Here is a 26,892-nt window from a genome sequence, read left to right as displayed (position 1 = left end):
TCACCTCTGAAACCAAAAAGGCCTACCACTGAAAGGATTCCCTAACAAACTTCAGAGTCCAACCACATGCTTAAAAAATTAACCATATAGAAACAGCAAAGGAGGGTGGGACAATATTGCACCCTGGGACAGAAGTGGCCTTTCGTCCCTGCCAGAGATAGGAAGGAACAAGCGCTGATACTGGAGGACTGAGAGGAGCAGGACAATGTGGGCTAAACCATGTTTTAGAAGGGAAAGTCACTCTACAGAAAGATCACCTTCTAGAAATCATCCGAAAAGAATTCCAACGAGGATTCTTTCATCCCTGTTTTCCTGTCTGACCAGACTTGTTTAAGTGTTATCGCTTTATCTGTGAAGGGGTCCATTTGAATTTTCCTCAACCAAAAATCATATCCCGAATCATAGCCCTCATGTTGTTATGAAAATAAAAATACAGAAACAGTAGAAACCACTTACAGTACAAAATATACTAAGAGTAGTGCATATATTACTATAGTATTGTAGTAAAAAAGAACTGTAATAAGAGATCATAATATCAGGTGAATAGTTCTTCAAAGGGGACTGTAGTCCTTACAATCACCACCATGATCCTCCGATTTTAAAGTAAATCCCATTTAAACTTTTTGCCTAGGTAGACTTCCGTCAGACCTTCAGCACTGCTACTTTCTCCTTTTACCCTGCATACAGCACAGAAAGCAAAGACACAGCCCTTCATCACATGCTGTGCACAAACAGAAGATAAAGCAGTGTTAGCTGAAAACTCAGGAAGATTTCTACTAAGTCTTGGTGAACAACAGTAGGAGCATCAGAGGTAAATCTGATTGTGGAATCAAAATTTGTGCATCAAATTAATACAATATCCCAAAATCCCACACTCTCTTGGCTGCTTTGGAGCTACAAAATGCAGTGTGGACTGTCTACAACTGGGGAGAAAAGGAATAACTAGCTTCTACTGTTCTGTGTTTCGCACAACATGCTGAGGGATGGGTGTAGTAAAACCAAGAGGAAATTCTAAATAAAATTGACCCAACTTTAATACCAGCAATTTCTCTCTTTTTTTTTTTTTTTTTAATCCTGTGAAACATCAGAATTTTTAAAATGGAAAATATCTACACTTGAAGTAATTTTATTTTGTAAAGTATGATACTTTCACATCATGCAAAGCAGTTCAAGTTAAATATATGGCAACTGGGAACAATGACTTAACGGTGACCTGCATTATTCTTGTTATTTTAAGAGTGGAATATTTAAACCAAAACTCCCGTTTACGACGAAACCGCAACATGGGAAAATATCCACTGGGAAGAAGAAAGAGACCACTTAACTCATTTAATTTATGACTCAAATGCTGGTCTAAACCCAAGCTGTTACAGGTCAAAATCCAGTACATCATCTACTTTGAATAAAAGCTAAAACAATTAGCAAGAAACATGATCACGATTCCTCACTTTCATTATTAAAAGTAGCAATTTAAAGCTTATTTAAAAGTTTTGGTACTTGTTTCATGGTTTGTATCTTAAGGCATTTTCAATTACTATTTCACATTAGTATGTCAGTAATTATAAAAATACTGTTTGCATTACACAGGAGATGCACAAATATATAAAACATCTTGTAACGTAACCCATTTAAACAGAGAATGATAAATCCCTCCCAACCAGACCAGGGACGGGCTTTAGTGTCTCATCACCCAAACAGATCTTTAAATAAAAGTGATTTTGATTATAATTTGCTAGTCCTGCAACATGAAAATGCAACCTATAAAAATAATTTATTCTGTGATAATTTCTTTTCAATCTCCTGTTTTAAGTCTTCCACAAACAGTCACTTATGCCATATATGATTCCTTTCATAAACACTACACTAAATCCCCAAGGGGATGCTAAATTATTTCACTTAGGATTTCAGATTTGTTCATTCATTGAACAAACATTCATAAACGATCATTCAAACCTTATTCATTCATGGAATAATGAATGGTCTACAAAATTCTTAAAAATCAACAACATACACATATCCCTAACCAGATAGCTCCTTGATTTCTATACTTCTAATTACTTCCCGATCAATCTCAAAAAGAGCTTGCATACCACAGGATTTGACATCTTTGTGTATTCCCATATACATTATTGGCTGATACAGTTCAGCCTGCCAGCTACTGCTCAACATACCAGCTGGATCCACATCTTCTCACAAATGTTGTTTTCCTGTCACATGAGTCACATAAGTTTTATACTTTATAACTAACTGATGTTAGGAATCAGTAATAAAGTACTTAAAACAGAAAGGATGAGCTCTCTGGTATTACTAATTAGCATATCGTAGAGTTTACAACAAAAAAAACCCTGCAGAATTTCAAGAAAAAAAAATTATCATTGAGCAGCAGCTGCATGCATATGGCAGCTGTTAAGAGTCTGACTCAAAATACAAGATCAAACTAAGAAAATAAAACTTCAACAAGACTAAGCATTTTTATACTTTACAATTAATAGTGAAATAAATTTGCTAATCATACAGCCACAGCATGTCAATGCTGTAATATCAAATCATCAGGAGTCTCCAGAAAAAACAAGATTCAACTTTTATAGAGACTTCAATTCTTGCTGTCACTCACAGATACCCTCAGCTTTGAAGTTCTCTGGTCTAACACTCGGCACTGGCTTTAAGCGCAGCTCCTTAGAATCATAGAATCACAGAACAGTTAGGGCTGGAAGGGACCTCAAAGACCATCTAGTTGCAACCCCCCTGCCATGGGCAGGGAAACCCTCCACTACACCAGGTTGCCCAAAGCCTTGAACACTTCCAGGGATGGGGCATCTACAACTTCTCTGGACAACCTGTTCCAGTGCCTCACCACCCTCAGAGTGAAAAATTTCTTTCTTATATACAATCTAAATCTCTCCTCTTTCAGTTTAAAGCCATTGTCCCTTGTCCTATCACTACATATCCTTGTAAAAAGTCCCTCTCCAGCTTTCCTGTAGGCCGCCTTTAAGTACTGAAAGGTCGCAATAAGATCACCCGGAGCCTTCTCTTCTCGAGGCTGAACAGCCCCAACTCTCTCAGCCTGTCTTCATAGGAGAGGTGCTCCAGCCCTCGGATCATCTTCGTGGCTCTCCTCTGGACTTGCTTCAGCACCTCCATGTCTTTCTTGTGTTGGAGAAGCCTTGTGGCTCTTCTCACAAGTCTAAGATCTCATGTTAAACACTTGCTTTAGGAACAAGCCTAATATTGAAATTTACCATGACATGGGGGCAGTCTCTCTCTCAAAACCAGAAAAATTTGGGATTTTTTGGTCAAGTACAGTCCAGAATACATTGTAGTGTGCTCGGTCACAAGAAAATACGCATACCAGTAGCAATATATTTGTTTGATGAATATAGAGCCACAGTTTCAGCAAAGTTGCTGCCAACATGGACTTCCTATGCTACTAGGGGTCTAGAATGGTTGGCCTTCTCTGCAGGTCCACAGTATCTGTCACCATCTCCTAAACAAGGCTTCCCTTTAACAGAACATGGTCCTTTAAGGGCTTTACTGTTACCTTAAAACTTTTTCTGTAGCGGTAACTATATGTATTTCAGTGCTTGTGAACTGTCTCAAAACCTCCAGGGCAGTGACATATGACTGGTCTGATTTCCTATGTCCCCAGGAAAGAGACGGTGTGCCTCAAACACCATAGGTCAAAACCTCATCTCTGAGGAACAGTTGCTCTTCTGGCCAGTTGAGTTTCTCTGAGTCCTTATCAGGACTCCTTCCGCACCATTCTCTCCTGCAGTCATCCTTCAGAAAGCTTGCAGTACAGCCTTGTTTGAAACTAGTATAAAGAGATTAGTTTGAGTTTCTATCTGGAACTATGGCTGAGGTAGGGAATATCATCTTTTCTCTTCTCTGAAATCAGAGGTTTTCCTCAGGTATCCTTCAGGTTTCTGGCTTCTGGATGGAATTCACCCTGACCTACACGAATCTTTAATCTTCCAGTCTACTGTTAGCTCATGTAGGTGTAAAGTACACCTCTTAAAACTATTATAAATTCCTCAGGTCACCAAAAGTATGGGGACTAGTGACTCTGCAGTCTCCATGCACATGCCTAAGGAGCTGGCAGTTCATAACGCTTTCCCTTGACTTTCCTCTTTCTCTTCTGTTTATTGATCTCTAAATGCTTCAGTAGTGTGGTGAATGTTTCTTGCTGCCTTCTTTCCTTTCCTGCTATCACTTTTCAGCTTCAGTTTAACTCCTGTTCTTTCAGTTGTAGTTTCTGCTTTAGCTTTATGTGTACATGCACAATCTGGAGGACATAGTGCTTCTAGTGTCATTGCTGTGGACAGAGCAATTGTCTTCCTTGAGGTCTTCTGGTACGTCAAGGCCATTAGGATATTTCTCCCTGATACCACTGAGGATGGTCACTGTTGTGGAGCAGGGCTGCAGCCTCCCAGCTGAAAACTCATGAGTTTAGACCTTCTAGGCAGGTGAATTCATGTTATGCTATAAAATGTTTCTGATGTTAATCACAATCCAAACTGATTTTGTATTTTTTTTAATTATTTGCATTTCATTTTAACTCTAGCCTCTTTCTAAACAATTACTACTTGTTAGATTATCAGAGTTCCCTGAATGCAATATTGCATATAGTGACAAACCCTATTTGAGCAGAAAACAATAAACATGATTACAGTTCCAAATGCCTTGATGAAAAAAAATTGACTAAATTTCACTACTTCATTTTCAGTTCCCACCAAGTTCACATTTCTGTGGTGTTAAGCTGACCAGGAAGGCAATTTTGCCAAGGTCTCACATTCAGAGGAATTAACCTTGTCTAAAACACTTAACTTCTGAATGATGAAAATGCATTCTTTCACAATTAACATCAAGAAATCATTTCCAACCTGATACTATTAATGGAAACCAGATGTTCAATTTTCTTCATTGATTTTGTTAGCCATGTTCAAATTTCCTGATTTCTCTGAATTCTGTAGCTTTATGTAAAATACATGTGGATGGTACATGCTCATTCAAGCATGTGTTCATACACAGGCAGCAACAATCAGCAAATACCAGTGATCCAACAGGGTCATTCTGGGTTTTCTGCTCTAACTATAAAGTGTTAAGAAGGTCTTTGAAAGCCATTGCACCACTGTTTGTGGAGACAACTTGTACTCATTTCTTCTTACTCTACATACTAACCAAAATGGAATGAATGCAAATAGAGTGAATATCTGTCGTTGTACATTGTTTCCAGCTGTAAACATAATGAAAAATGGTTCCTCAATGTTTGAAAACACTGAATAAATTTTTTTTACTATTAGCATATTAAGCAAGTTGTGTGAATAATAATGCAACACTCTTGAAGTACTAAAGTTTTGTTTAATATATTTAAAATAGACACTTGGCTTATTTAAGTCACTGACTTGCACTGAGGACAGAATAACAGTAATGTACGGGAGATGCACGGAAGAAGAATGTTTACTACTACGTTATACAATGGATTGTGCCTCAGCCTTCTTTTGTTAATCAGCCAATTTTACTGATTTGTGCAGCTAAGAGATTTCAGGATATGGCTGTTTCTCTTCACTTTTCTGTAATCCCTGTGCTCAGAAAATTGATGAATATGATGCTGCCCGGCTGCCTACAAATCTAAGAGCGAGCTCTTTTTGTACCACACTCCATGCCTTTGCGTGGAAGCGAACTACAGTGTGAAGCTCATTTAAGACCAGCTACTCTTACTGCATATGAAAACAGTATCTTATTCCCTAAGTCTCTTGAAAAAGATCTCTCAAGAGTGTAGCATTAGATTTCTGTTTTTTCCCTCCTCCTTTAAAATTACCTTTGGTCATCAGCCACATTCTGACTGCTGTTCAGGACAATCCTCCACAGATCGGAGGCTATGAGCTCTTTCTGATCATTCACCAGGTTGATACTGGGCAGCTGTAGTTCACAGACTTTGCTTTCTGATAGACTGAATTCCCGGAATGCAACAAAGGATTTCTGAAGCTCATCCCAGTACTCCAAGCTGCAAGGAATCTGTGATAAAAGGGAGAAGGCATAATTACTCTATGCTTGATTGCAAATATAATGGGATTTACTGTACATACTAAGAGTGCAAAACTAACTAAAGTAAGCTGTCATCTAGAAAATCAGAATTGTAACTGTTACTCAGATTCTGTGTTGTCTTGACTTACATTAGAATGTTCTTAAAACTTTACTGCCATACAACACTTCAAACTTTCTCTTACTAGGTCCAGAAACAGCTAATTGTTCCACAGTACCCAAGAACAACAAAGACAATTCAACTAATCTTTATTTGTATTATGCAGCCAAAAATCAGATGTCATCACATCACGGTATCAAGGATATCCTAATCATCATTAAATTCTTTTTTTTCTCGAACTAGTTCTTTTAATTTTATCACATAACAAAACACCAATTTATTAATTACTCATTTATTGTCATATTCAAATGATCAAAGATGCAGAGTAAAAATGATGATGGGCAACACAATGTCTTGGGGTGGGTCAACATATGAATAAAAATCTTGGGACAAATCATAAAGTACTTGTAATCACATGATCTTTTATTTCACAGAATATGTTATTTAGACAACTGTGTGATTTTGAAAATCCAAATCCAATAAATACATAGTCGCTTCAGTTTAATCACATCCCTAATTTTAAGTCTGTAAATAACCACCTTGGATTATTCTTGGATGCATCACTGAACTGGAGAGAATGTTATTAGAGGCATTTCTAAGGAAAATAGAAAACAAATCTTAATATAAGCATAGATTTAGTGTCATAGGCCTCCTTTTTCTTTTCGTACTAGCATAAAAACGAATGAGAATATGAGTTTAAAACAAATGCAAACTCCATAAGATATGAAGATTTTAGAATTAAGATACAGAAATCCAGTTACAGCACTTATACATGCTCAAGAAATACTATAAGTCAAGTTGACATAGAGCAAATAATAAAAAAATGCATATGTATGTGCTATTACCTTTTTTTATCCGTCGGTGTCGGTGTCTGTGTGTAGACATACATATATAAGTTTCCAGGAAAAAAGTAGGAATGTAGTAGAGATACAAGTAAATCTAGGCACAGCTAGAAAAAGGTCTATAAGGAGCTTGTTACTCTGTAAGGACTATAACGCACATGGAGGTGACAGCAGGCTGATTAATTAACAGGAATGAAGGTTAAGAAGGAAAATTCAGGGACCTCAGTGGTTCAAGCTGGGGAGGGCAAGAGAACATAAATAATCACCATAGAATTGTGGAAGAATTAACATGTGGAATCACAGAGACTGAAACATGGATTTTTGCTACATCTGTCAAGTCATAGATTCATAGATTTCTAGGTTGGAAAAGACCTTAGAGATCATCGAGTCCAACCATCCCTAATCCCCATTAAACCATATCCTCAAGTAGCTCATCCACCCTATTCTTAAACACATCCAGGGATGGGGACTCAACCACTTCCCTGGGCAGCCTATTCCAGTGGCTGACAACCCTTTCAGAGAAGAAATACTTCCTAACATCCAACCTGAATCTCCCCTGACTAAGCTTATGCCCATTTCCTCTTGTTCTATCTCCCATCACTAATGTAAAGAGCCCTTCCCCTAACTCCCCACCATATTTTCTCAAGTATTTATAGGCCGTAATCAGGTCTCCCCTCAGCCTCCTCTTCTCCAGGCTAAACAGCCCCAACTCCCCCAGCCGCTCCTCATAAGTTTTATTTTCCAGCCCCTTGATCAGCCTAGTCGCCCTTCTTTGGACTCGCTCCAGGAGCTCAATATCTCTCTTAAAGCGAGGGGCCCAAAACTGGACACAATATTCCAGGTGCGGCCTCACCAGTGCCGAGTACAGGGGCAGGATCACCTCCCTGCTCCTGCTGGTCACACTATTCTTGATACACGCCAGTATCCCATTGGCCTTTTTGGCCACCTGGGCACACTGCTGGCTCATATCAAGCCGGTAGTCAACCAACACCCCCAGGTCCTTTTCCGCCAGGCAGCTCTCCAGCCACTCCTCCCCGAGCCTATAGCGATGCTTGGGGTTTTTATACCCCAAGTGAAGGACTCTGCACTTGGCCTTATTAAAGCTCATGCCATTGGCCTCAGCCCAACGATCCAGTCTGTTCAAATCCCTCTGAAGGGCCTCCCTACCCTCAAGCAGATCAACACAGCCTCCCAGCTTGGTGTCGTCCGCAAATTTACTGAGGGTACATTCAATCCCCTCATCCAGGTCATTGATAAAGATGTTAAACAGAACTGGACCCAGCACTGAGCCCTGGGGAACCCCACTGGTGACCGGCCTCCAGCCGGATTTAGCCCCATTTACCACCACTCTTTGGGCCCGGCCATCCAGCCAGTTTTTAACCCAAAGGAGGGTGTGCCTATCCAGGCCAGCAGTTACCAGTTTCTCCACCAGAACACTATGAGAAACTGTATCAAAGGCTTTACTGAGGTCCAGGAAAACTACATCCACAGCCCTTCCCTCGTCAACCAGGCGGGTCACCCTGTCATAGAAGGTGATCAGGTTTGATTGGCAAGACCTGCCTTTCATAAACCCATGTTGACTGGGCCTGATCACCCGGTTAACCTGTATGTGCTCATTAATAGCACTCAAGATAACCTGTTCCATGACTTTGCCCGTCACCGAGGTCAGACTGACAGGCCTGTAGTTCCCCGGATCCTCCTTCCGCCCTTTTTTGTAAATGGGGGTAACATCCGCCAGCCTCCAGTCCAGCGGAACTTCCCCAGTGAGCCAAGACTGCCCAAAGATAATGGACAGGGGTTTGGCAATGACATCCGCCAGCTCTCTCAGGACTCTCGGGTGGATACCATCAGGCCCCATAGACTTGTGGGCATCCAGCCGAAGGAGCAGATCCTTGACCCGTTCCTCTTGGATCACAGGAGCTTCGATCTGCTCTCCCTCCCTGCACACAGACACCGAAGGCCAGCTCACCTGGGAACTGCTGACCTTATTATTAAAGACTGAGGCAAAGAAGGCATTAAGGACCTCAGCCTTGTCTTCATCCCTAGTGACTAACGTACCCCCTGAGTCCAGTAGGGGCTGGAGGTGATCTTTAGCCCTCCTTTTGTTATTAATATATTTATAGAAAGACTTTTTGTTGTCCCTTACGGAGCTGGCTAGTCTAAGTTCCAATTGGGCTTTTGCCTCCCTGATTATCTCCCTACATGCCCTAACTTCCTCCCTGTATTGATTCCTGGATGCCTGCCCATTCTTCCAAGACTTGTAGACATCCCTTTTTCTTTTGAGATGTTCCCAAATCTCCTTTGTTATCCAAGCTGGTTTTCTACCCCGGCGGCTCGACTTCCGGCACACAGGGACAGCTCGCTCCTGTGCCTCCAGAATTTCCTTTTTGAATAGTAACCATCCCTCCTGCGCCCCCTTACCCTTGAGAGCTGTCTCCCATTGGACTTTGTTAACCAGACTTCTAAACAGCCCAAAGTCAGCTCGCCCAAAGTCCAGCTTGGCCGTTTTAGTGTTCCCTCTCCTAACTTCCCCTAGAATTGAGAATTCTATTATCTCGTGGTCACTAAGCCCCAGGCGTCCTCCAACCTTCACATCTCCCACAAGACCTTCTCTGTTCACAAACAGCAGGTCTAGGGGAGCTCCTTCTCTAGTCGGTTCACTAACCAGTTGTGAGAGGAAGTTGTCCTCCACACTCTGCAGGAACCGCCTAGACTGTTTCCTGACTGCCATGTTATACTTCCAACAGACATCAGGCAGGTTAAAGTCACCCATAAGGACAAGGGCTAGTGAGCGCGAGACTTCCCCCAGTTGTTTAAAGAATAGCTCATCAGTCTCACTGTCCTGATAGGGTGGCCTATAGCAGATACCCACTACAATATCCGCCTTCATAGGCCCCTCTTTGATTTTCACCCACAGACATTCTACTAGGTCATCCCCAACATTTAACTCTAAACAGTTTAGATCTTCCCTTACATACAGGGCAACCCCACCACCCCTTCTACCTCTCCTATCCCTCCTGAAGAGTTTGTAGCCATCCATGGTAGCACTCCAGTTATACGAGTCATCCCACCATGTTTCAGTGATGGCAACTATGTCGTAGTTTCCCCGGATAGCAAGAGCTTCCAGTTCCTCTTGTTTATTGCCCATACTACGTGCGTTTGTATAGAAGCACGTAAGTTGGGCATTTGACCCCACGGCACCCCTAGCGGGGGAAGTTTTATTACCTGAGCTGTTATTTTTGGGATTCTCTTTAACCTCTAGGCAACTTGTGTGTTGCTCTTGACTACACATATCACCCCCTAGTATCACTGAGGCAGCAGGCCGAAGGCACCTGCCTACACTCCCTTCATCAGACAATGGAGGGCCGTCCTCGGCTGTTAATCCTCTAAGTCTGATAATACCCCCCACCCCCTTCACATCTAGTTTAAAGCCCTGTTGATGATCCCAGCTAGTTCTGTAGCGAGCAGCCTTTTCCCCTGTGGAGACAAACCCGCCCCGTCCCTAGATAGAAGATCTGGCATTAAGGTCAGCCCGTGGTTAAAGAAGCCTAGGTTGTTTTCCTCACACCACTTTTGTAGCCAATTATTTAAATCCTCGATCTTTGTTTTCCATCTTGTGTCATGTCCTAGAGTCGGTATGATAGAAGAGAATATTACTTGGGCCCCCGATCCCTTCAACATTCTTCCCAAAACCCTGAGATCTTTCTTAATAGTCCGGATGTTTCTTTTCCTAATGTCATCCATACCAACTTGGAAAAGAAGAAGAGGGTAGTAATCAGTGGGTCTGACTATAGATGGGAGTTTTTTTTGTTACATCCCTAATTGTTGCCCCAGGAAGGGAGCAGACCTCCCTGTGTAAAGGGTCAGGTCTACAAATCTGGCCCTCCACACCCCTCAAAAGGGAGTCTCCTAAAACAATCACCCGCCTTTCCTTTTTAACTGAGGCTGTCTTGATGATACGTGTGGTCCTAGGGAAGGATACTAGCGTGTGTGTATCATCATCCTCCCTGGGTGTTGGTTCCACTTGTAGAGCTTCAAATCTGTTGTGTAATGGAACCTGGGAGGTAGTTGCAGGAACAGAGGGGGCAGGCTTGCCGCGCCGGGCAGGGACCTGCTGCCATTGCTCATTCCCACCTGGATTCCTCTTCCCGGCCAGGTGGGGAGAGGTTGGGGGCTCCTCAGTCTGAGAAGCTGTGGTAGCCTGTTGGGTCTGCGGGCGGGAGCACAAAGTACTGGTCCATTGGTCAATCTCCCTCTCGCACTCCCTGATGGCCCTCAGCCTGCTTACCTCCTCACAATGATAGTCACAATGATACTTGAAGATTCAGAAAAGCAACCACAGCCACTAAAAGTTTTTTTAGGTTAAGATGAAGAGGAGGAAAAAAAAAAAAAGAAAAAAGTATCCAACAACTGCCAGGAAAACTCTGATGTCAGTAACTTATGTAACATAGAGTAGCACAGCAATATCAATCAGGAGTGCCGATTTAATTTAGTGCCGACTAATTAATAGTCTGAGAAAAAGGGATTGATTTAACATCAAAAAGTGCACGCCATATAAATAAAGATAGCAACGCATTTGCTTATAAGCTGCATATTCATTTGGAAATGGTGAAGATCTGTAAATGTCAGCAGGAAAATTATGAGGCAGTACAATGATGCCTGGAAAAAGTAAATGTGATCCTGAGAGACATCAGGTGAGATAATTCCAAAAGCGAGGGAGAAATACTAATTGACTTGTGCAAGACACCAGTGGGGCCTCATTTGGAATACGGCACGGATTTCCAATTATTCATGTTAATACTGTATTAACTCATACTGGAATTTGAGGACCGAATGAAGGAAAACAATAGGAACATGATTGCTCTACCTAGACGCCTCAGGAGAGAAACAGTTAATAGAGGAAAAAGTCTACAGAAACTAAGGGTCAAAACTGAGTTGCTCCATGAATAAAGTGTACGGCTAGAAACCCATACAGAAAAAGAGAGGGAGGTTCGAAGACAGCCTTTGTGTTCATAACAGCTGCTTTTAAAAGCTTGATTTGTTAATAAGATGGAGACAGTAACCAGCATTGCCCTGATGGGAGAAGGCTGGTCTTGATGACCCAGAAAACATCTTTCTTGGTCCTATGTTGCTCACTCTACAGTGGTGCTGTGCACAACAACAGTAATATGGAATATTACATTATTGCATTTGTAGACATATTTCCAAGTAACATTATATTTAGTCTTTTTGCTCTTAGTGACATTATAGAGCTTTAGAGTTCTTTGAAACTTCTCAGTGTTGAATTATTTTAACATTTAATGCCTGTGGATAAACACTCAAAATTGCAATACCACAGTAATGTTCCTACTCTTCAATTAAGGACATATCCAAGGAATTCCCCTATGTTAACTACGAACCTGTGTAGATGTGGCACTTCAAGACATGGTTTAGTGGTGGACTTGGCAGTGTTAGGTTTACAGTTGGACTCAATGCTCTTAAAGGTCTTTTCCAAGTTAAACAATTCTATGAATACGTAAACAGGAACTTCCATAATCCGTTATCTTTCATACTACATTGTGGAATCATTCACACTCACTTCTTTTCTAAACCTCCACAGTCTCCATTGGTGACAAAATATTTGATTTGATCTGCATATTTTTAAATCTCAGTCCTTAAAATACTTTGAGATTTTTTAGGAGTCTAATTCAACATATTTGAATACTTGCTTTGATCTTGTTCTTCCTATTGCCTATCGACACCCAAGTTATCTCTTCTTGTCAATGCTGTTGAGTAACACATGTGCAACAAAAGTCTTGTAAAGCTATCCTACTATTTAGGATATTTATTTCTTTTAGATTACATCGCACAATAAAACATTTTTTTTTTCAATATGCATGTCTCCCTAATGAGAATCTCACAAAGCTGGATTAGAGTGGGCAAGGTGATGAATTCTATTCCCAGTAAGAGCAATGCGCTAGAAGAATAAGTTAAAGAGCACAATAAAGGAATTTCATAAATGGCACTACAGTACGAAAAACGTAAAACCATCAGTAAGGCTAGAGGAAAGTAATACAGAGAGAATGAAAATAAAGACTGACAATAAATGCAGAGTGAAACTTGAAAAAAATCCAAAACAGATTTCATATGTATTTTAAAAAACCCAAACAGGTAGGTCCTTCAATATTTCCACCCACTCAGTAGGTGGTGGAAATATTGAAACTTATCTTGAGGAAAAGATGGCAAAGTAAAATTAAAATGATTGAAACAATTATTATGCCATAAAGAAGTAGTAACTTCACTTCAAGCTCCAGTATGACCTAACATAGTGTATTTACCTTTCAGGAACTTCGTGGCAACCTCTGAAATGAATTATGAAAAAATTGGAAAGGCATAGGAATGACTGCTGGACTCAGCAGTATGAGTAGCCAGAAAGAACATACCACCTACCAATTAAAGCAGGTGGTAAGCATGTTGAAAAGATTATTCCCCTTTATTTTTGCTCATGCATTTTTTGCTGTTGTAATATGTCAAGAAACTCACCTGAGCAAGAGACAGGATGTTTCAAGACATGATCTGCACATTAAAAGTAAAAAGTCAAAGACACACTTGCATGTGATTGCCTATACAATATACAGCTCATGCTTTGGGGCTGTCCCAACTGTAAGCTTTCTAGTCTGAAGCTTGCAAAAGACTTAGTTGACTTAGAATCTTTGATTCCTACATATCTAGCTTTATTTGTTCTAGGGGGTTTATTACTAATGCCTGATCTGGATAAGTTTAAGGAAAGATAGTAGCTTTGGGCAATATTAGCTGCCAAAAATAATAGTTGTGAAAGCCTAGAAACGGGCTATAATGCCAGAACTGAGTCATAGGCAGTGGGAATAAGTGAATTAGCTGCAAAAAAAAATTTCCCCATATGTAGAATTAAATATGGTACTTTTACCTTAAAATATTTGAATAAAACCTAAGCTATAATTCAGATAATTGTTACCTCTTAGAAAATGTGACCGCTAGTGCTGCCTCTATAAAACTGAACACTAACGAAGCATATCTAACCACAAACGTCTTTGCTAACAAGAAGCATGTTTCTTCAACAGACATTTCTCCTTAGCTTTTTGTCTCCTTTCCGAGCTCTCAAAGAAAGTATTAATTGCAATTATTTTATTCACTTGTAAAATGCAAAAAGAACCATTATTGTACAGTCTCTGTCACTTACATGTGCATAAAACTATTACTTAACTGTGGGCTCAGATTTAATCCAGAATCTCCAAGTTCCGTTTTGCAAGAAAATCACATACTATGCCACAAACACTTATTTAGAAGGATAATTATGGCAACAGAGAGCAAAAGAACAGTCAAATGCTTTTTTTTTTCAGCAGCATTAACAACAGAGATCAGAAGCAGAAGTGAAAAGCTACATGAAAAGAGCCTAAACTCTAAGTATGTACAACAAAAACTGTTAATAAGATAAATACACTTAAAACAAAGCAGCAAATTTGAAGGTTCCTCCTTTTTCTCTTTACTGATGTAAAGAGAAATAGACATGAGATTTGAAAATTACACAGCACTGTTCTGATGAAGAATGAAAACAGTGTATTAACAAATTCTGACAGGAAGGACAGCAGTTGCCTCCAGTGCCTCCTGTACTCCTGCGAGTACAGGACAGGAAGAAAAAATTCAGCTAAAATAGTTGCCTTGGAGCAGAAACCTTTTGAATTAGAAGAGTGTGGATTCCTGTTCTCTGTTAATCTCTCATTTCACTCTATTTTAAGAAAAAATCTTCACATATATTACACTAACATAGATGTTACAAGAATCATCTCTGTGAACTCTCTACAGAGTCTGTCTCTATTTCAGCAGAGCTGAAATCTCTATCATACACATTTCCTCAAAAAAACACAAACTCCAAACAAAAAGGAACTCGAAAATCCCCTTAAAAACCTGCATCCTTCAAGTGATTTCCTGCATGCTTGTTAACCTATCAGCAAGACAGTATTAATCACCAACGTGAAGTATTCCCACTAATGCACTACAATGCGATAGATGATGGTTTTTCTTATTCATCATATATTGTGTCTTGCATTAGCTGTACCAGAATAATTTATTCCTATTTGGAAGCTAGAGGTCAAGAAATGCTACAGAATTTGTTAACACTATGTTACACATTAATATTTTCATCCATGTGTTGTATGCCCCATTGACCACATGGATGCTCCTTATTCCCACTTAAAAGTTGTGTATAACAATAAGACACAATGGAAGAGAAATGACTGTTGATCCCTACGTGCCTTTTAAAAGTTTTTGTGATCACAACATGCTTCTAGATTTTCCTGTGACCCGATGTTATCCTCCCAGCTTTAGACTACTTCGTTAAGTTGGACTTGAAAAGCCTCGGGTGCACACCCCTTAGCACTGGCTGTGTTTCTGTAGCTGAGCTCCCCAGCTGAGCAGGGGGCCAACACCAGTGCGCTTCCACAAGCTGTCACATTACCATAAATTATAAATCATACTTATTATTCCCTACGCATACTGTCATAATGCTAACAGGTCTCAGACACAGACATCATTGCCATTTAGGACAGAAATAATTAAAACATCTCAATTTCTTATCTAATCTCATCTTTTTCACAGACATCTTTTTTGTCTCTAGAGAATAGCTACAGCCATCTGCCTACTGCTCTGAGGTTGCTGAATGAAGGGTGTATAAAAGTGTTTTTGTATTATTACTTAAATACTGAGGCATATATTTTTTAAATTCAATATTAAAAATGGATGTTTAACTATACACATGCAGATGTCTTGGGTTGCAAAATACATCTCGTCCAGCTGAGAAAGAAAGATATTAACAGCTGGGTTACAGAAGAATGTGTTTAATGCTGCTTTCAGCGATGCTTCCTTTTGATTCATGTTTTTGCTAGAAAACAAGCTTCTGCAGAATAAACGTTCACTTCTTGACTCTCAGTCCCTCAGATGGTGGGCGCTTCCTCTTGGAAATGAAGTTATTCTTGTTCCAGAAACAACTACTGTACAAGAAAACGCACACAGAAGACAGGAAGCATGTGTGTGTTTTATCTTCTCCAAGCAGGGCCACCTAAGTGACGGAGAGGCAGAATACAATACAAACTAGCACTTTGTGTCAGACGCCAACCCATGCTGAGATTTTAACTCCAGCTTCCTGAGCATGAATAAGCTGATTACTCTGTAATAAAGCTATTCTCTTATTAGGATATTTTACTGTTTTAGGGCCAACAGCCTTAAAAATACAGTTCTCCCATTAGGTGAACAGAAGTCGCAGTAGTAGGAAATAAAAGACTTTATCCACATTTTTATTAGGGAAAAATTCTTGGCAATAACTACCAAGAATATTATTTTTAAATTTGATTTTGAAGTATTTATATAAAAATAGCAAAAAACCCTGCAGAAAAATATATTATGTAGAAAATATGCTCAAAAGAATATTAATATTAAATAGAATAAAACCTCTGTAATATGCTTGTTCACATGACACACACAATCCAATCTGACCAGTGGAACAACATCTTGGAAAACCATAGGATACTTCAACATTCACATTCCTGTTTACCTTATGTGACTGACATTGTGAAATCGTGCCACAAACCGAACTGCCCGTCGGATAACATTTTTTTAGCCTTCCTCAGGGCTAAGATCGTATCAGCATGGAAAACAGCCTCCCCTGGCACAGCTACAGACCACCAATTTTCCCTTTTCATGAAGATCCAAATAAGAAAAAAAGATGCAGTGATTTATAGCGAGGTAAAAACTTAGCCTGCCATTAGTAGTATTAGGATTAACAGGAGCACTAGGATTAAAAACATTCTAGCTGTGCAAAATATTTGCTGTCCCCCTAGCTTCGTCTCCTTTGTATTTTCATTATGTTTTTCTGGATTTTGACGCCATTTTGATGTGTTACACACCCATACATTTTGGGCAGTATAAGTTATTCCACTACGGTGCACTCTCAATTTTCAACACTCAGGAATAATCAAATATCACAACTGGAGAAGTTTTTCAAAATTACCTCATATAATTTCTTCACAGCATTTGTTTTACTTCTCTTTGAATGTGGCTTAACAAATTTTGTCCTAAAGCTAGAACATTTAAATTATGAATTCTCACTTTAAAATTGAATATGCAATATCTGCTTAATTTAATTTTTTCCCCTATCCATACTGAGGTCTTTGGCCGAATAACAAAAATAACTACTATTTTGCTTTCTGAGTAACAACATACACCTCGGCTCTTTCAACTCCATTTAACAAATTTATTTATGGTCCTATTAGCATATTTATTACATTTTATTTAAATTGATATCTGTACTGCAGTTTATAAAATAAATATTAGAGTTATAATAAAGAGATGTGAAAGAAAACTCCTGTCTTCTGAGAGAAATTGTTCTTTAAAAATACATAACTGCCTTTTAGCTGACTTTGGAAAAAAGCTTCTATACATCTTCAACTAATAGAAGCTATAAAAAAACCCTTTGTAATATTGGAACCAGTTGAGAAACCACAAGTATTCAAATGCAGGAAATCATGATTTTATAACATTTTAATGTGATCTACTCTTGGGAAACAAAGTTAACCAAACCCTATTTCTGTACAGGAAATATTCCACTGTACAGTTGTAATACATTGTGGTGAGGGGTACAGCTGCAAATTTTTCACCTGTAATGCCCCACTGGTATTGTGGCTTACTGAATTGCATCAAGATTGCCTTCCTGTCCGGAAAGCCCTCTAAGTACAAACAAGACTCTAAGCCCAGGTTTTATTTTCCCTTGGTATCAGAATATGGTAATTTAAGAGCCCTGAGAAATGCTTTTTAACCTTTTAGAAGAAATATGTAGCATTCTTTTATTAGGAACTATGTCCTTTGCCTTTTTAAAACAACATGTGACCAACTTATCTTATCAATTTATCAGGCTAGCAGGTTCAGAGCAAATGCAGGTGTGTATAGTAATGTAATCTGTCACAGATACTGGCTTTCTGCATTATGGAAAAATTACTCTAAACACACTAACAGCTTTTGTTAAGAAAGCACAGAATAGCAGTATGCTATAACAGAAGATTTCTGCAGGACTTTTTAAACAGGAAAATGATTGTACTGTTAAGTATCAAACCCATTTTTTTTTACTAACTGTCATTCATCTTGAGACTGAGTTTATATGAAGATCACTCGCTTTTCTAATAGCAAAAGCAACAGTATTTAATTTATTAAGGTCTTAATTTATTGTTGCAAGTATTGAGAAACAAAATTATACAGATGGGAGATCCTACATTAGGGACTTACGTACTTGCAATACTTCTTCTCTTTTTCTGATGCAGGAACAATCTTCCACATTTTATTTAAGGCTTTTCATTTTCTAAGCTTCAGTATTTCTTAATAATATAAACACTATGCTGTTGAAATGTAGTCACCTCTGGGACTGAGGGCTGCAGTCTATTAATACATGAAGTGCTGCCTTATTTTTTGTATATAGGCTATTTTGACCACATATTCTCACCACAATAAAGCCTTACTCCTACAAGAAGTGCCAGAAGATCAGTGTATGGCAGGAAGGACTTTGGTTTGCAAAATTTCATAAATCAGAGTTACAAAATCTGAAAAATACAGAACACGAGGAGAGTGTAAATCTGTCATTAAGATAATCTGATGGTTTCGTCAGTCCTCTGGCACCCGGTAGAATTTTCACTGGCTCAGTAACCCCAAAGGGTAAATTTCAGTGTGATGCACAGGCAAATTATGCACAACTTCCATTAACATTCCCAACGAGTTACGCTTAACTCCCTGCAGACTGCACAGAAACTGTAGACCAAACGATACAGTCTCATCTCAATGCAGTGAACACTAAGATCACACAGCAAAATACTTAAGATTATACACACAAAATACAGTAAGAAAATAGTAAAGTCTGAGATAATCCTACTCTCAGGCAAGGAAGTTAACAAATAATTTTTAAAGCTGGAATTCCTAAAGAGAACGGTCTCTGTTTCAACATCTGCTTAAGCCTCCCTGTGTAACGCTGCAACTCCTTTAGCCCCTACTTCCTTCCTTGCAAGAAAATTAAGACGATACTTGTCATTAATAGCCAGAGTCTTAACTTTGGAAAACACGTGCAAAACTCTGCCCAGCATCACAAAACTTGCTCGCATCTAGATCATCTGAAGTGTAAGTGGCTCAGGCTAAAAGCAAGCCTTCAGCCCTCTTAAACAGATCAGTTGTTCACATGATGACCTGCATCCATTTTTGTACACATGCACGGATGTAAACACTGCTTCTACTGATGGGAACGCAGTTACCTGCATCAGAATAAAAGGCATTCGTTACAGTTCTAGTTTATAATCAGATATGCTCAATAATTACACTGTATTGTTTCATTTCAAGCTTGTTGCAACTCTTCACAGAGGTGAGAGATCATAAAACCACTGTATTCAGTCTACGTATAGCAGTAGTATGGGTAGCACAGACATTTTGAGTAACATCAAAAGGTAGAGCTAACAAGAAATGTAAGTTTTAAACAACAAAACCAGAGGCAAAGCACCAAATCTGCCTTCTGAGAAATTCACAACAGCTAGATAAATTAATTCACCATCCATCTAAAAAGTCTGATTATTTGAAGACAGTACTGAACTGCACGGCAGTGGATTCAAAAATTTTCAAACCAACAGGTTTATTGATAAGTACAGTTGAACTTTACAGCTTATTATCTAATAACACTATGAACTTAAATCACTAACCTGTCACACACAAATCATCTGGATTTCCAAAATAGTTGTTGCTTTGGGAATGTAAGAAATAAATCAAATATGAATAAAATTTGTGGTTTCCCAAAAAGCTCTTTTCCCAGACTCTCAAATGCCCAGCTGAACACTGTAGCACGAACAGGGAATGAAAAGTAAAAAGGAAGCAGAGCCAGCCAAAAATGAGGTATTCTCTGTTAAAAGGAAAAAGGAATGTCTTTGACATTGATCATAATTCTTTTCCTGTTGACTGTCATGTCAAATCTTTCCTAGAGTAATGACTTATAGTAGGTCTAATGTCAGTCATTCTTAAGCTCATGCTTCCTTAAGCCACTGTTTAAACAACCACAAGGTGTTAGAAAAATGACTGTTAGTTGGTTGACAGTGTTGAAAAAATCAGATTCTGAACTGCAGAGTTTGGAATATTTTATTTAAATAGCACAAGCATGTCAGGCAATGCAACAGACAATTTTTTGAATCCTCACCTTTTGAAGTTGGAAATATTTTACATCCTAAAAGAGATTTCACCATCTCAGCAAATGCTCTGAGTGAATTTTACCAGAGTGGTTTTATTTACCTAGTCTTCATTAAATCACACTTAAGCACTCGTAACCTCAGAACTATACTCACTGCCCTAATTTTCTCCAACAGACTTTGAGATATGGTTCATTTAATCACCACTTTTCTAAATCAGGAATAAGTGTTCTATTTATTAGAAGACTATATAAAGGAGAAAGGCCAAAAAAGGAGACCTCAGCACACATTCATCTTTTCATCAGTTGTTATAATGCTGACTATACTTGCATGCAATAGGAATTCTGGCAGGTCCACAAGGGAAACATCCTCAAATACAAAAACCTGTCAGGGTTATAGCTCAGTAGATATTTTATTTTAACTTCAGATGGAGAAACGAACAAATGCCATAGATTATCTTCCTTTTGTTTTGTAAGCTTTAACAGCTTGTATCTCTCACTGGATGACAATCCAGGAGAAAGAATTTTAAGTCTGTGCTGGTGATACAGATTAAATAAGTCAGAGAGCTCAGAATCTGGAGCATTACACAATATATGATCACTTTGATTAGACAAATCTGTTTTTTTTTCCACCTTCTAAATCCATGGCCACTTGTGTAAACGCTCTTGTGACAATATACAGCTTTTTGTTTGAGATATGGAGCAGTGGCAGCAATATTCCTTATTTGAAAGATAGCTTTACAATGGAATGGCAAACACCGAACATCTCTTGTTAATGGTGAAGATATATTCTTCAGTTATTCTTTATGTTCCGGGACAGTGGTATTATCTGCATATCCATGAACTATTGTCTGGAATTAGAAATTGCTTGTACTCCTTTCTTCCTAATGCCATTATTACCAAAGAAACCGCAACAATCAGGATGGAGGAAACAGTCAAAAATTCTCTTTCAGTTGTCCTTTTAACCAGCTCAAGCCAATGTTCTCACCATCTGGGAGATGAGGAGAGAGACTATGAAGCCCTTCCTCTGCAGTTTAGACTGTCTAGCACACTTTTGTTCCTGAGTTGCTCACGTATCTTCTACAACTCTGTTATCTCTGCAGGAGATCTTCCTATATATGTTATAAAACATATCCTGCTTGAAGGCTATTACCATGCTTCAAAGTTCTCAGTGGAAGACATATTATGGACAGATTCACAAAAACGAGAATCATCACCACGAACAGATTCCAACTTCAACTGCTACAAAACAAGAACATCATAGAGCAAATAATAGATCTGTTGGCCTATAAAGATGAGTGGGTTGCCTTGTAGAACATAGTTTACTGTTAAACTGGGAAACTGAGGCATACCTTAAGTCTTCAGATTTGCCGAAACAAATCTGTAAACATTTGCACAATATTTACTATAGAAATTATCTACACTAGAGAATGTCCTAAATGTAAAATTAACTGTTTTGGAGAAAGAACAGTAGGCTTTGTCTCTCTGGTTTTGTGTACATATTTTCTTTAAGTACATAATAAAATAGGCTTTTAAAGATGCTCGTCCACGTATGTTCAATCACAAGACTTTTTCTTATCAGTAATCTACTTAAATGATTTAAAGTTTCATTTCTTGTAACTGAGAAAGTCTCAGAGAGCATCCTTTTTGATGTACCAGTATCAATCTTTAATATTTTAAAGTAATGACATTGCTACTTGATCTTGCTTATTATCTTTTGAATTAATTTTGTGAAAATTTTCCAAGTTTGGACTTTCCTCTGCTCCTGAGGTATGAATATTATTCTCACATCAACACCATTCTTACCTTTTGCCCTTGCTAATTTGGGCAGTAATGGATTACCCTGTCTTACATGACATTAGATGGAATCAGAACTAGGATTAACTTAACTCTTATGAAATGTGTGCTGTCTTAAGTGAGGATATCAGTGGAATATACTTTTTCTTCTCCATGTATTTTAAAAATAATCTTAGCAGTAGTCAAGATCAAAAGGCTATGCCTTTACCAGCATCTGAGTTGCTGCCTGAAGGTCTTTTCTGTAGATCCCCTTTATGCAAGGGGTACATTAGTAGTGGCTTAGAGCAATATTTATTACATCACTTGGACAAGATACAGCTTGTTTACTTTTTTTTTCCTTATGAGAACATGAAACTCTTGTGTGTATATTCCTTCATCTCATATTGGCCTTTACTAAGATATTTAGCAGTATCTAGAGCTTTGTAAACACCAATCAAAAAATCTCACAACTTGGAAAACAGACAACCATTAGTAGAAATGAAACAGAAGCTGATGGAACAGTTTTGTTCTATCTGTTTTTTATAGAATAGTTTTGATCAAGGAACTAGGAAGATGTTCAATATAAAAGACCGAGGAATATTCTGGATCCATAGAATCATAGAATCATAGAATCGTTAGGGCTGGAAGGGACCTTCAAAGGTCATCTAGTCCAACCCCCCTGCAAGGAACAGGGATATCTCCAACTAGATCAGGTTGCTCAGGGCCTCATCCAACCGGGCCTTGAACGTCTCCAGGGATGGAGCATCCACCACCTCTCTGGGCAACCTGTTCCAGTGTTCTACAACTCTCATGGTAAAAAATTTTTTCCTAATATCCAACCTGAATCTACCTCCCTCTATTTTAAAACCATTACCCCTTGTCCTATCACAACAGGCCCTCCTGAACAGCCTCTCCCCATCTTTCTTGTAGGCCCCCTTGAGGTACTGGAAGACCGCTATAAGGTCACCCCGGAGCCTCCTCTTCTCCAGGCTGAACAGCCCCAACTCTTTCAGCCTGTCCTCATAGGAAAGGTGCTCCAGCCCTCTTATCATCTTCGTGGCCCTCCTCTGGACCCTCTCCAACTGGTCCATGTCCTTCTTATGTTGGGGACTCCAGAACTGGACGCAATACTCCAAGTGAGGTCTCACGAGGGCAGAGTAGAGGGGCAGAATCACCTCCCTCGACCTGCTGGCCACACTCCTCTTGATGTAGCCCAGGACGCGGTTGGCCTTCTGGGCCGCAAGAGCACATTGCCGGCTCATATTGAGCTTCTCGTCCACCAGTACTCCCAAGTCCTTCTCCTCAGGGCTGCTCACGATCCATTCTCCGCCCAGTCTGTATTTGTGCCTGGGATTGCCATGACCCAGATGTAGGACCCTGCACTTGGAGATGTAGGACCTTGCACTTAGAAAAAGATAGCACATCTTTTTCTTCATACAGAACCCAGTATTAAATTTTTTTTCAGTTTTACGAACCACTTGTAAGCACAGTGGCAAATTGATTTTTGCTTCGCTTCATTGATTTTGTGTTCCAAAAAGAATATCATAGAATCATAGAACAGTTTGGGTTGGAAGGGACCGTAAAGATCACCTAGTTCCAACCCCCTGCCATGGGCAGGGACACCTTCCACAAGATCAGGTTGCTCAAAGCCTCATCCAACCTGGCCTTGAACACTTGTAGGTATGTCCTTTCTTCATTAGTAAGAATTTGCAAATACTACTATATAAAATTTAAAACAGTCTTGAGAAGGTATATTCAGAAAATATCTTGGCAGTGATGTAGACAAAAGGGGATTAAAATAAGAAAAAGTCTCCAGGTCAAAAAGGGCTAGAAGGTATGTCAAACAGAGGATTTAGTACCCGAGGATAAGAAACACCTTATGTCACTGAACAGGAACTCCTTAAAAATTAACAAGAGGTACAAGGGGAGTCTAATGGAGATTCATCAAATACTAGTTATCTATGAGAGCAGTAAATCACATAGAGCCAAAGAACATTGTTAGCATGTGAAAATGGGACAATGAGGGATAAAAAATGAAACAGAAAGAGGCTGCAATGTCTGGTAAACAAGAAGATGAACAAGTTCAGATACTCTCAGTCTCCCAAAGAAATACAATCCTGATGCAGTTTCTTGCAAGTACGTCTAGGATTCTCTCTCACTTCCTTCAAACAAATAGATGAAAATTCTACTTCAAATGGCTAAAAAAATGCAACATGCTACGCCATGGCAGAAACATCAATTTTTCCTTTTCCCTCCACAAATAAAAGAAACAATGTTGAGACTGTAAAAAAGTAAAATACTAGAAACTCAGCCAGTGCAACTGCTTACCTTTGCAACAAAGGAAGCAAAAGCACCAGAAAATAGGCTCTTAGGACAACCTAGAAAAAGCCGCAAGGTAGGATTTTACAGAAATGACATAGTTCATATCAACTCATAACTTGAAGCTGTTCACTTATCCTTTGGCCACAGCAGATGACATGCAACTTCAATATCCAGAAAAATTCTCTTTATGCGAGCTCCAGGAATTTGAAGAATAGCTATAAAATCAAAGAGACTTCTAAAACCTATCCATCATTAAAAAGATATGCCAAAAGAAGTTTAGTAAAGACAGAAAGCTAGATGAAATGTCACAGCAGCTTGCACAGAAAAAAAGAAAACGCAACTGGCAAACTTTTACTTCAAGACAAACTACAGAAGTGCACCTTTGCCTATATTTATGTGAAGTAAAGGATGAAGGGAGAGTGGTAACACAGCTGGTGACATTATGGGTCCTCCTAGCATTTGAGCATACACACAGTCCTGGGAAATTTTTTAAAACATATTTTTAATATACTTAGATCATTATTGTCTTTATATTTAGATCCTTTTTTCAAAAAAGCTGAAGCCTTTGGCTTAGAGATGTTTCTTCAATGTTTCATGTCAAGAATTGAATAAAAGTGTTGTTTTGTCTTTTTTCCTCTTTATATTTTGTGAATTTTCCATACGCAGCAAATATGCAGTATATTAAGAAACAGACATATATCCATACAGCAAAAAAAGTGGAGCTGATGAAAGGCCTCCTGATTAATTTAAATCAAAACCTAAAGTTTGAGATGAGTATGTAGTAAACATAGTTTACTTAAAGAATTTGAAAACTGACTCTGTATTACTTATTTCACCCACATATCTACGTGAGACTAATATAAAAACACACGCTGCTCATGTTTAAAACGGCTGTTTATCTACCTTGTGTGGAGCTGCTCTGTGTAGGTTCATGGCTAGTTCTAGCAAATGTGATAAGTCACCACCTACAGCCAGGCAACAGCTACTGCCATAATTAATGGCCCACTGCCAAAATGTGGATCCTCTTGTAGTTATTTCTGCACTCCATGTGCCCAAGAGCACGGTTTTTGAATAGATGTCTTCTAATTTGACTGATACCTTTCATCTCTTCCCTTGTAATTGAAAGGCCAAGGTAGTAATATAAGACTTACTAAGAATTAATTGATCATAAAATTGTCAGACCTTAAGAAGACACTGTGTCACAGTAAAAAGCATCATGGAGGGATGCTTGACCACAAACTTAAAACAAGACTGAAGGAAACAGTTCTCCGTGGTCAATGAACAAGATTAAATGCAACTCTGAAGGATTACGTGAAGACAAATAGAAGCTGACAGAACCTGAATACTGGTAGTTGAGCGCTTCCTGGTTTCTATCTTACTGTCCCAGGCAATCACAGTGGAAACAGAAGAGGATTGCAACTACCTTCTTTTCTCTAGACTGCAGCATGGAAGCACAAAGCAGCAGAACATGTGTGCTACTAGCAGTCCAGCTGCATATGCCCACTTGAAGAAGAACCGATATTCCCTCTGTACAGCGTCATATTATTACACAAGCACATACATTATGTCCATGATGTGTGTTATCTATAATGGAAGTTTAATGTAACTATACCAAAAACTTGGTGTGCTGTGCTCTGAAAATACCATCCTGAAAGAAGGCAAATTGTTGGCTTTCACAGCAACCTAATAGGGTCATCAAGACAGCATACAATAACACAATTTTGATCTTTGATTCAAACCTCATGCCAAATGGAGCTGATTTTTTTCCATTTAATTTTAATTTTCATATAACTGAAGGGAGTTGACATTTGGCTGTCTAGAGGGCAAAGAAACTGGCAGGACACTTACATGATCTCACTAACAGTATGTGCACGGTAATAACATTATACCATTTATCTGAGGAAGATTATCCTACTTATCCATAACTCAAAGCATATTGGTGCATAATTCAATTTTAAAAGTAATTCAAAAAGTTACAGCAATAATGAAATATAATTCAACATTTCTGAACAAATAGGAAGAATTGGGAGATACTCATTTCCCTTGACACACAACACTATTCTGATTAATAAGCAGATTCAAATTAAAAAAAAATGAGACATCCAATTTGTAATACAAAAAAGATACTGATGTTAACAAAATTAAAACTGAGGAAAAATCAAAATAGATATGCAAGGAGCAAGTGAATTTATAAAGATGAATTACAGTAGACAGGAGAGACTGTAACTACCTGATCTTGAGTTTTAAAAACCAAAAATTCTCAGAGTTAAGAATCAGTGTAATCATGGAATCACAGAATGGTTTGGGTTGGAAGGGATCTTAAAGATCATGAGGTATGGTCTATTTTTGGGGCACAGAGTCACATAGCTGCTGCACTCAGCCCTCCTTTGAAGGGAAGTTTCCTGATCTCACACAGTCAAACTGGACTGCCCACTTCCACTCTCCCAAAGCAAAACAAGAGAAGATAGATCCTTTCTCTCTATCCTGTGTTTCTTACTAGAAGCAGCACAGTCACCTACCTGCCATCACAGACACAGGACAGGATGGCCCGATGGGAGATTTGAGTTTAATGATTCCATTGAATCTTGGCAATTTCA

General features: G+C 39.0%; 1 protein-coding gene across 6 annotated transcripts in view; it reads right to left on the bottom strand.

The window, feature by feature from the left end:
- The window catches only part of VPS13B (vacuolar protein sorting 13 homolog B), a 500,947-nt gene that overhangs the window by 59,854 nt on the left and 414,201 nt on the right, over positions 1-26,892 (bottom strand). For all 6 annotated transcript variants that reach the window (XM_086608763.1, XM_086608762.1, XM_086608766.1 and 3 more), the window contains exon 40: positions 5,819-6,015. In XM_086608763.1, the coding sequence (XP_086464889.1) occupies positions 5,819-6,015 (197 nt within the window). The remainder of the gene's footprint in view (positions 1-5,818; positions 6,016-26,892) is intronic.

The sequence above is a fragment of the Tauraco erythrolophus genome, chromosome 3 (genome assembly GCF_009769465.1).
Source record: "Tauraco erythrolophus isolate bTauEry1 chromosome 3, bTauEry1.pri, whole genome shotgun sequence".
In the NCBI taxonomy this organism is placed as follows: domain Eukaryota; kingdom Metazoa; phylum Chordata; class Aves; order Musophagiformes; family Musophagidae; genus Tauraco; species Tauraco erythrolophus.
This window is presented reverse-complemented; position numbering and strand designations above follow the sequence as displayed.